General features: G+C 49.8%; 1 protein-coding gene across 4 annotated transcripts in view; it reads left to right on the forward strand.

The window, feature by feature from the left end:
• The window catches only part of EPHB2 (EPH receptor B2), a 136,458-nt gene extending 130,415 nt beyond the window's left edge, over window positions 1–6,043 (forward strand). For all 4 annotated transcript variants that reach the window (XM_077190107.1, XM_077190108.1, XM_054647644.2 and 1 more), the window contains exon 16: window positions 976–6,043. In XM_077190107.1, coding sequence (XP_077046222.1) covers window positions 976–1,084 — 109 coding nt within the window. In that variant the 3' untranslated portion in view covers window positions 1,085–6,043. The remainder of the gene's footprint in view (window positions 1–975) is intronic.
• Window positions 6,044–11,215: the final 5,172 nt, after the last annotated feature.

Consider the following 11,215-nt stretch of genomic DNA (forward strand, 5'->3'; position numbering starts at 1 on the left):
TATAGACATGAGTGAAGAATTTTTTCCACCCTTTGGAGCTCTCCTTTACCCTTCTTTGTCCAATAACCTCCACTCCAAACATGGCAAAGATTTTGCTACTCTTCCCCTTAAACGTCTGTTCCTAACACTCAAGGACAAAAGGCACCTGAAATTCCTCCAAGTCAGGTTTGGGTCACGTGGCCTCCCATCCCCTGATGGGAAGAGGAAGATCTGAAGATTTCATGACTGAGGTTTATTTGCCAAGGGGGAGATGAGAGCAAACTCAGCTGGAGACACAGACAGGACCAATTTAGTGCCACACTCCTGCTCTCGGCATGACTTTGATCTCTCTCAGATGTCTAAATCTATAAAAAATAGAAGCTGTCCAAAAATGAGATCACCATGATTTAACAAAAGGATAAGTGCAAAAATTGATCACTTCATGGTCTTATCAGCTCAAAGGAAAAGCATCAAGAACAGCATCATCTGCACATGGGAGTCAGATCTACACTGAAGAGGGGCAGCACATCCCTGTCCTGTGTCTCCAGGGGTAGGAAAAACGGGTTAGTGTGTCACAAAATGAAAGAAAATCCAAAACAGTACATGGGTAAAAATTTTAAGACAAATTGACTCAGAAGCAGAAAGCAGAGCCTGTGGCATTTTGTTTCACACTCTGTTGAGGTTCAGGACTCTGAGGGTGCTGCAGGTAGGTAGAAAGTGCAAAGATTGGACAATAAGCAGGAAAAAGTGAAAGAGTAGAGATTTCACAAGGTTGGCATCTGTTTGTTGCATTCATGAAAGAAATCTGTGGATACTTCAGCTCTCTAAATACCATTCTCATGGACTCACAGAATCAGGGAATCATAGAATCACAGAATTCCAGAATGGTTTGGGTTGAAAGGGACCTTAAAGATAATTTTAAATACCGTCTATGATCTTGTTCTGCTTTGAGAAAATACCTCCTGATATTTGTTTTTGTTTCCTTTCCTCCCAAAGGGACATTCTGCGAGTCGGGGTCACTTTAGCAGGACACCAGAAGAAAATTCTGAACAGTATCCAGGTGATGAGAGCACAGATGAACCAAATCCAGTCTGTGGAGGTTTGATAGCTGCCTGTCCTCCTCCTCCTCAAGGCCCTGCCCCCCTTTGCCCCTGTATGTCCAAGCTCCAGTTCCTGAGTGTTCTGCATGGACCAGAGACAGGCAGCTGCTCTGAGGATCACGGCAGCAGGAGGGAACACCCCGTCCTCAACAATGAGAAGTTGCCAAGAGCTTCTAGAATTTAAGCAATGGAAAAAGGGAACAAAAAAAAAGACAACTATTTTGAAAAAAACAAACAAACTACAAAATATTTTTAAATAATAATAAAGCAATTGCATTCTTGAAAAGGGCTCCAAGACCAATGGGAGTCTCCAAAGGAAGAGAAAAGAGCAGCTTCGTGTTTCCTCTTGCACAAGGCTGCTGCAGCTGGACCCAGGCACCTCTGGAGCAGTGGGACTTCTCCAGGAAGAGGAATGCAAGGAAAGGCCACGAGAAGCACATCTCTTCCTCCCCTGGGCTCTGGGAATGCTGTGAGCCAGGCCCTTCCCCAGAGCTCCTGTGAGCAGATCAGAGGGGGAGAGCTGAAGCTCTTTGGTGCTGTGAAACCAAGTGCATCTCAGAAACTGATGGACTCTTTCAAAAGCTGAAGACTTTTTTTTTTTAAAAAAAAAAACAAAACCACAACAAATAAACTAAGACTAGAGGAGGCTGTTTCCGACAAATGAGAAGGAATCTGTAACGCCTGGGGGGGTGGGGATGGGGAAAACCAATCCTTTTTACATCTCTTATTTTCTCTTGTCATGGAACAGTTTTGTGAGTGACAGTTTCCTAAGGGTCCGTCCATCCACCCTCCAATGGCATCGTGTCTCATACATATCATTGCTCAAGACTTTAGTGATATCCTTTCTAGATGCCAATGATCTTTTCCCAGAAGACTTCCCAAGTACAGTATGTAGTAGTTTTTGATTACAAATGCTGACGTGTACCTTTATTTTTCGGTTGTCATTGTTGGGAGATTTGTCCTTTTACATTGTTTTGTTAACATCAGTTTGTGAGTTTGGGGTTGGAAATTTGCGGTTGGTTGGGGGTTTGGTTTTTTTTAATGAAAAAGAAATGACATCTCCAAGCATCATATCATCCAAGAACTCAAATCCCTTCCCTCTGGAAGGAAAAATTGCAGCTTATTGACCATATGCCAGGAGAAAAAGGTTTTTTATATGCACATTTCCTCCCGTTTGCTTATTTGTTCTTTCCAATTGGTCATGGCATGACAGATGTTTGTGGCTGTTGGGGTTCCAGGTGTTTGCCAAAGTGAAATGGCCACCAGCTCAACTCGGGGGTGAGCAGCATCACAAGGGGGTTGGGAGGGAAATGTGGGAGGGTGGAGGGGTTTTGTGAGGGAATGATGACTCCACAGGTGGCTTCAGAGCCCTTTGCAAGTGTCTGGCTGCTGAGGAAGGTGTTGGATTGGTGCATGGGAAAGGCAGGGCAAGCCCAGCCCTCTCAGAGGAGCTCATGGCACAGCATTTTGGAGAGGGGATTGTGTTATGTCCAGGTGGGGATGGGTCCCTGCAGGTGCCAGGCTGTGCAGGTGGGCCCTGTGCCTTGGGGACTCTGTCTCTTCGTTGGGTGATGCAGCTTCAGGCTCAGCCCCTCACGTCAAAGAGAGCCTGGGACAGCAAAAACTCCAATCCCAGCTCTCCAGAGGCAAAATGCTGTGGGTGAAGCTGAATCAATCAATGGGTTTGTAAATAACTGAAAAAAAATTCTTTAGTTACTGACCAGGTCTTTGGGATGTGTGAATGCCACCAGCTGAGCGCAGGGAGGTGCAGATGAGAATGGGGTTGTTCTCTGTGCCCAGCACCACCTTGCATCCTTTGAAGCATTCCACACGTGGCATTTTCCCACCCATGTCCTGGGCATGGCCTCAGGACTGGTGTTTACAAGCCCTTGTCTGCCATTGCCATGTCGTTCCTGGGCTCCTCCTCTTGTTTTTGGCAGCAAGGAGTGTTGAAGGCACGTTCACTGGGAGCTGCCTGGCTGTATTTTCCAGGAGCTGAATCCAAGAGGAAGTGTGTCTGCTGTGGATGAAAATCCCAAGCTGTCTAGACCTCTGTGGCCAGACATCATCTCCCCAGACTGCTTGTAAAATACGAGGCCCTTTATTAAATACTTCTAGCATTTTCTGCTGCCAGACCAGATCCAACAAAGCCCTTGTGAGTGGCATCAGAGCAGTCCCTGCAAGTGAGACTTCTCTCCTGAGCTCTTGCCCTGTCCCAGGGTTAGGTGCTCCAGCCCAGGGGCTTTTCAATTGTCCCTCCAGCCCCTGTTAATCCAAATCTCTAGTGCAGTGTTGTGTTTATATTTGCATCCAGCCCAGCCCTGGGTTTGCAGCTCTGGGCTTGCCTGTAGTGATGGGAACCTGGCAGGAGGTGTGTGCTGGGTGCCAGGGTCCTGTCCTGAGCTCAGTGCCCACAGGGCATCCCCTGGGACAGCCCCAGCATCTCCCTGCATGGCTGGCAGGTGGCACAGAGTGGTGTGGAGAGAGGGGCTTGGGCTGTGCAGGTGGTACCTGGATGGGCAGCTCTGCCCCAAATCCAGCCTGGTTTAGCCTGTGTATCCAAAGGGATACTTGGAATGCCTTTGTATCCAAAAAGCACTTGCTCCAGGTCAGGTGATGGGCTCAGCTTTGAAAGGACATAAAAAATCACTGGAGTTGACTAAACCACAGGAAGTGTTTGCAGAGGGCACACAGGGAAACCAGGAGCTCCCAGGTGTGCCCAGTCCCAGTGTGGTGTGGGAGCCTCCCCTGGTGTCTGTCCCACACTGTGGCTGCTGTGCTTTGACAAGGAGCAGTTGTCAGTGCCCCAAAGGCAAGTGAAGCTCTCTGATGGCAGTGCAGGGTGGGGGCAGGATGGTGCTGTGCCAATGTCCAGCCACAGCCAGGAGTGACCTCGTGCCCCAGAGCTCTGCCAGGACAGCTCTGCCTACAAAACTCACCAGCAGATTCCTGTGGGGCAGCCATGTGGAAGGAGCACATGATGCCCCTCACTTGTCCTCCCCAGACAATTCCTGACTGTTCTCTGCCACCCCCTCCATTTCTGCAGACACTAAGGAGGAGCAATGCCCAGGCAGCATCCCTGCAGAGCCACCCAGGCCTTGGAAGGGCACTTCAGGTCTTCTTCATTTGGAGACATTTTGTCTCAATGCACTGAATCTCCTCGCTGGCTGCTTCAGACACATCTACCTGCCAGACCCAGCCCACTGTGAAGGACAGGTCCCAGTGCCACAGCCCCAGAGCTGTGGCAGCCATCTGCAGGACAGAGAAAGCACATCCTTGTCTCTTCTTCTGACCAAAAATCACACGGTGGTGGTGGTACTAAAAGTAACACCTTCCCATCTGTCTGTACCAGACACAGCTGTGACATCTGTGTTTGGCTGTGTAGGACTAATGGAGAGCTGGGCTATAACAGGCATGGTCCAGAAAACACTGCAGTTTTCTGTATCCTTCAGCTCTCCTGGGAGCACGAGGAACCGAGTTCCTGTCAAGTGCTTTGGTTGTAAACGCCTCTGGCACATGCTGCAGAGTGAGGGCAGAGCACTGGAGTGACAATGACATATTTATTTCATGGGTCTCCAATGTACTGCTACCAAATGGGGTCTGATGGAAAACTCGGCGTGTTCCAAGGGGAAAAGGGGAAAAGGCACTTGCTAACATTGACACTGTGAAATGCTGTTGTGCATGTGCATGTGTGCATGTGTGGGTACGTAACAAAAATCATCACATGGAGATTTTCAGGCAGCTTATTGCAATTTTCACATTTCACCTGTACCTTTCAAGCTACCTCCCAGCCCTTCCCTTCTCCCCTTCCCATTTCCTGCTGAGGATCAGCCTGTGGATGGCATTCAGTGGGAATGCTGAGCAGCTTGGAAGTTCTCAGTGGGTTGGACAGTGATAAGTTCAAATCTTGCAGAGCATGACAGGGCAGAGCAGAGGAAGCAAAGCATATGTGGACAGTAAAAAGTTAAAATATGTTTTGTGGGTCATTTCCAGCTGTTGCCACCAGCCCATTTGCTGGAGTTACAGCCCAGGGCTGTGAAGGAGAGAGGAAAAACAGCCCTGTAAGACACAGCAGTGCCATGAGGAGTCACTTGTCCTAGTGGCTGTGGGGACACAAAACAGGGCACTGTGAGCTGCACATCCCCTCCCTAAAGGATCCCTAAAGGATCTGCTCTCCTCCCCAGCAAACCCTCAGAACTGCCTTTCATGAATTAGTGGGGATTTGTGCTTTGCAGCAGCTGAGGAGCTTCTCCTCTCCATAACATCCTCACTGCCAAGCAGCAGCTCCCAAAGGCAGCAACCCGTGTTGGGGCTTCCATGTGCCCCAGATAAACGTGGCTGTCCCAGGGTTCCCCCCTGCTGCAGGCTTCCTTTAGTGCTCTAATCCCAGGGGGGACTGGGATCCATCCCGTGGCTCCACTGCAGTTGGCCAGCAGGGTCAGCTCATGGTGAGGGAGAGCCACGTGCAGGGCAGGGGCTGGGGACACAGCAGAGCTTCATCCTTGTGAGCTCTGCCTTGCAAGATCAGCCCACAGGGACTGCTGGCTCCTGTGAGCCCTTCCCCAAAGCAGGATCCTGCTCCCTGCATTGGCTAATGAGCACTACCCAGAGCAACTCCCTCCTGGCCTGAGCTGAGCTGAGCTGAGGGACCTTCATCAGCATCAGCTGCTGGCTGGACTACAGGGCTTTTCCCACACTCCCTGAACTGTTCTTGGAATTTGGGTTGAAGGAAAGGTTCTTTCCCAGGAATCCTCACCCAGGCTGTGGATTAGCAGTGGCCTGGAGAGAGAACCTCTTGGAGGGTTTGAGCAGCTGAGGAAACTTCTTGTTATATTTGCCAGGCTGATTTATATAAACCCTGGAGTCAGGGCTTGAACTCTGCTGCATCGTTAACAGTTGTATCCTCTGATGATGCAATAAATCTGGGACTGCCTTGGATGTACAACAGAGTCCTGGAAGTGTCACTGCTGTCTGGTTTGGTTTAGTGGAGTTTATTGTTTTAATGTAAATCATCTTCTTTCCTGCATGTCTAACTCGAGGCTGATTTAATGTAGGTCTTTTTCCATCCTCAAAAATGTGACATATTTGCAAGTTCTTCACATACAGGATTCAACTTTTTTAATCTACAGTCACGTTTTGGCTTTTTTTATTTAAACTTGTTCAGGATGTCTTTGCTTCTTGTAATTCTTTGCCCTTCCCAGGACACAACCTTGGCCTGTGTTTGCTTCCATATGTGTTCCAATCTTCCAGTGCTCTCCTAGAAAACTCCCTGCACTCTCCAAATATTTCCTGGAATTTACCTCCTTGCTGTCCCTGTGTAAACTCCTGCCAACTCCACTGACAAATGTTATTTGCAGAAATTTGGGACTGGAAGCAAGAAGTCCTCTCTCCCCACAAATCTTTTCCTGAATCTGCATTCCTGCTGTCTTAAAACCTATTCAGCAGTATCTCTCCCTTTTTTTTCTCCTTTTAAAATTCTGCAAGAAATTCCTCTGTGAGCTCTGCAGGAGTGCAGCAGCAGTGCCACTGTGTCTGATTCCTTGGGACATCCCAGTGGCCCCATTGCCAGCCCTGCAAACAAACCACACTCAGCCTTGCGTGCCTCATTTTTTATCAGGAACTCCATTTTGCCTTCATGAAAAAAGAACAACAAACACTTGGTTGATCCATTCCAGCTCTTTCGTTCCAGTAAACTTCAGGAATTCTTCACTTGCCTCAACTGTAGCTTCAACTTCTACCTCTGGGGTTGGTCTGGAGCTCTTGCACAGATGTTGTGCCATATCCTTTGGTTATTCCAACTAAGTCTGGGAGGGAAGGAATAAATGTTGTCTTTAAGAGCCAAACAGCTGTGTTATGAAAAACTAATGGGAGGGGTTCAAGGAAGAGTTGTGCCCATGGCAGGGAGTTGGAACAAGATGATCTTTAAGGTCCCTTCTGACCCAAACCATCCCAGGATTCCAGGAGGACTGGGGGAAGTGTGTTATTACTCTACCTGAGGATGAAGCTGGCAGTCAGATCCCCCTTTTCCCTAAAATGCCTTTGGTCTGCACTTCCAGCTCACTGATTCCAGGCTGAGTGGGCTGGGTTGGGAGATGGAGGTTGATAAAATCACCAGTCTGGGACAGATGGTGTGGCAAACCCACAGCCTGGCTTGGCCTTTGCTGGTGGAGAATAAATGTGAAATCTCTGATTGCCATCAAATATTGGCATTCAGGAGCCTTCACACAAGGTCACGAGCCAGTGAATTTTTGATGTGCTGGCTCTGCAAATGCTGGAGATGCTTTTGTTCTCCTCCACTCAAAAGGGATACACAGACATGAAGAACTAAATATACAGATAGGTGCAGCCAGATCAGGGCTTCTGTAACAGCCAGAAGTCTGTGTGAGGTATAAAAGATAAATAGATTTTGATTCTTGGTTACCTCTGGCAGAGGTAAACCCCAATGATAAAAATTTCATGCCCTTAAATCAGAAAAGATGTGAGAAAGGTGAGAAAGCAGCAGTCACTGTTTCTGACAGTAACAGCTCGAAGGCAGGGGAAGCAGAATATTCCTTGGCACAGGGCACAGTGGTTGGAGGGTGGAACTCATGGCTGGAACATGGATAGCCAGCACTGGATGGATTGATAGGAAAAGGAGAGATGACTTTAAGCTAAAGGAGGATAAGTTTAGATTGGATTTTAGGAAGAAATTCTTCCCTGTGAGAGAGGGGAGACCCAGCACAGGGTGCCCAGAGCAGCTGGGGCTGCCCCTGGATCCCTGGCAGTGCCCAAGGCCAGGCTGGATGGGGCTTGGAGCAGCCTGGGATAGTGGAAGGTGTCCCTGCCATGGCAGGGGGTGGGACTGGATGAGCTTTGAGGTCCTTTCCAACCCAAAACATTCTGGGATTCAAAAGGTGACTGGACAAACTGCTAAAAGACTAATCTTGACACAAAAATAACTCTTCCAGTTTCTCTGGGTCACAGATGCCTGGGGGCACAGGGTGTATAACAGGATTCTTGCAGAAATTCTTTTATTTGATCGTATTCTTGGGACTGACACATTCTACATCTCTTAAAAGCCCAAGCATTCCATCAAGCATCATTGATTTTCCATTTTCACTGTTTCTGGGGAAGGATTTCTGTGTGGGGCCAGAGGGCTTCCCATGTCAGAGGAAACCACTTCCTTCCTCCTCCCAATTTCTTGTGTATCCCAAGGCATCCCTGGGGCTCAGGGGTGCAGTGGGACATCAGTGCCTCAAACCGGAAAAGCACAAAAAAAGAGAGATTGACTGAGTGATCCATCATGTGTTGGGTGTGGAAGCTCTCTGTGGAAGTATTCTTACCTCAAACCTTCTTTCATGACCCGGAGAACCTTAGGAGTGCTGGGTATGAGAGATGCCTGTCCTTCCCTTCCCCTGCTCTAGAGAGGTTTCTGACACTGAGATTTGTCCCTCTGCCTTGGCTGGCTCAGCCTTGTGACCTGCTGGTTGGGTGGGAATCTCACCATGAGTCCAAATGGACGTGTCAGAGCTTCCTCAAGGGTTAAAATGCAGGAAAGGAGACTGGCACAAGCTTCTAAACTGGGCAAAAAGCTCTTGGTGCAATGGAGGAACTCAGGGCTGGATGGAGGAGTGCAGGGAAATCCCAGAGTGGCCCCAGAGCAGACACTGAGTGTTGAGTGCTCCAGCACAAGATCCAGGCAGGGATTACGTGCAAGGTTTGGTTTTGAGTGCTGGCCCAACTCTGAAGATGAATTTGTTCTTTATATCCTGGGGACAACTTAGATGCAGACATTAAAAGCCTTCGTTGCTTGGTCTGCCATGAGTGAAGAGGTCTCTGGCACGGGCAGGGATTTCTGGCCCTTGCAGACCCTTGTGAGCTGTAGGGGACCAGGGAAGGGACAGGTTGGTGCATCAGTGCTTCTTGCTTGGCCCCACCTGGGATCTGGTCTCCAGGAGGAAGGGATGGGTTTATGAGCTCCCTCATGGTTCTTTTTTCCTCTAAAAGTCCCAGTTTCTGTGTCTAGGATGCCAGGAGCATTGGGATCATAGAAAAATCCCAGCTTCTAGTGAAGGACAGTCCAGCTCTCATGTGAGACAGCCAAGGTTCAGGGCTGCGGGTTTCATGTTGGCCATTCTCTGAAGTACAGAGAAATAAAGTTCAGATTGCAGGAGTTCCCAAAATCCTCCAGGGTTCTGAAGTGAGGACTTGCTCAGGGTGAGGCTGTCAGGTGTGGCTGGGTCCCTCAGGTCTGTAGGAGCACTGACCATCCATCCCTCAAGCTCCAGAGTTTTCTTTCAAGCTGTTCAACAGTGGAGGCAAATGAAACAGCCCAGCTCCCCCTGCCCAGGATCGGCCATGGGCAGAGGGACAGGCACGTGTGGTCATTCCTGTCCCATCCAACAGTGGGATCTGAGCAGAGAAAAGCCTGGTTTGAGCAGGGGAGGAAGGAAAGCCCCCTTGGAGGGTGAGAGTTGGAGACACTAAGCAGGAGCTGCTGTGGATGCCCTGCCAAGGAGAGCAATCCCTGTGGGTATCATCCTGGATCACCCAGGTTCTCCTGCCTGGGTCCTGGCTTTGCTTCTCCCCTTTTCAGAATGATCCTCCAGGACCCCACATCACAGCACATCCCCTGCCATCCTGCTGGAGATGGAGGGGGAGAAATCAAGGATCAGAGATGGGGGTTTGCATCTGCTGCTTCTTTTGTGGATCCGCAGCCCCTGCACTGGAGATTTCTGTTGGGTGCCCTCCTCCAGTGAATTCTCCATTCACTGTTTAGCCTGTGACTCTTGCACCCTTTTCTTTGTCACTGCTTGTCCTCCACCTTCAGCTCGCTCTGTCTCTGCTGCTTCTCTCCCTTTGTCCCCTCCCCAGTATGGAAGGGCTCCATGGCTTGTTCAGGTTTGGCCAAGGCCAGGGATTCTCTTCCTTGGAGCTGGCCCAGCACATCTCTGCAGGGAACCTCTGCTTAGCTACATCTGTCCCCATTAAAAATCCCCCCTTTGCCTCCCTTTCTTTCTGGCAACATCCACCTCACATCACCGATCTTCCTGGATAAAGCAGCAGAAAGTTGTATGAGAGCAGGTCTGGTGTGTCAGGACCCCTGGGCAGTGTTCCCTGGGACATTCAGGGGAAAGGCTCCAGCCCTGCCACGGGAGAAGGAGCACATCCATCAGTGTTAGAACACAGTTTGTACTTCCTGGCTTGCTTTGGAAGGGCTTTGCTGACCTTGTGTCACTCCCTGCCATGCTCTTTGGATTGATGGGAGCTCAGTCTACCCAGGGAGTGCTTTGAGACCTTGGTTTAAGTTTGGGGAGCCTGGGGGTGTTCCAGCCCCTGAAGCCAGAGCTGAGGAGTCACAGTTCTTGATGGATAAATGAGCCTGGTGCTTCCAAGCATGTCCCAAAGAAAGGCATGACCCTTCTCACTTTCCCAAGCCGTGGTCTGAGAGCACTGGGGAGCAGGAAACAAGAGTTTGGGAGCTCAGAGACCTCCTCTGGGGATGAGCTGGGCACAGGTATCCAAACTTCCTTCCTGTGCCAACATCTACCCATGGGCTTCTGAGGAACTGAAGAGCCAAGGTAGCTGTCCATGCTCCCATTCCAAAGGACTCCTTGCAGGGAATATCTTTTCCTGGCTCAGATAACAAATCCCAAGCAGGTCCCAGAGGGAAGGGAGGGGTGACAGTGAGGTGACAGTGAGGTGCTGGGGGAGATGTGGCAGGGAATTCTCTTGTCCATCAGGGCATTGGCTCCTGTGACCTGCTCATGGGGTCCTCCCACAGAACATGATGTGGCAGCATCTGCTGGAAAATGTCCCTCCCTGGAAGGTTTGTGGGGGAGCTGCTGATGGCACAGGGAAGGTTTGCAGGGAGAGGAGCCTTTGCCAGGCTCTGGCCTCGTGGTCAGGGCTCTGGAAGGAATTGCAGAGTGGGAGGGGGAAATGGTGAGTCCTGCAGCCACCCAAATTCAGGGGTGTCAGCACTGTGTCCTGCCCTGCCCTGCCACCAGTGCCAGGATCCATCAGCTGGGTGTCCCCAGCCCTGGCTTCCTGCTCTCTCTGTGTGTTGGCCGTGACCCTGAGGACAACAGAACACTTTTCATGACAGTATTTGTATTTTTTTTTAATTGTGAATGGGGAGATCATGTGCAGGTCCT

Source organism: Agelaius phoeniceus, chromosome 24 (genome assembly GCF_051311805.1).
Source record: "Agelaius phoeniceus isolate bAgePho1 chromosome 24, bAgePho1.hap1, whole genome shotgun sequence".
Classification (NCBI taxonomy): Eukaryota; Metazoa; Chordata; class Aves; order Passeriformes; family Icteridae; genus Agelaius; species Agelaius phoeniceus.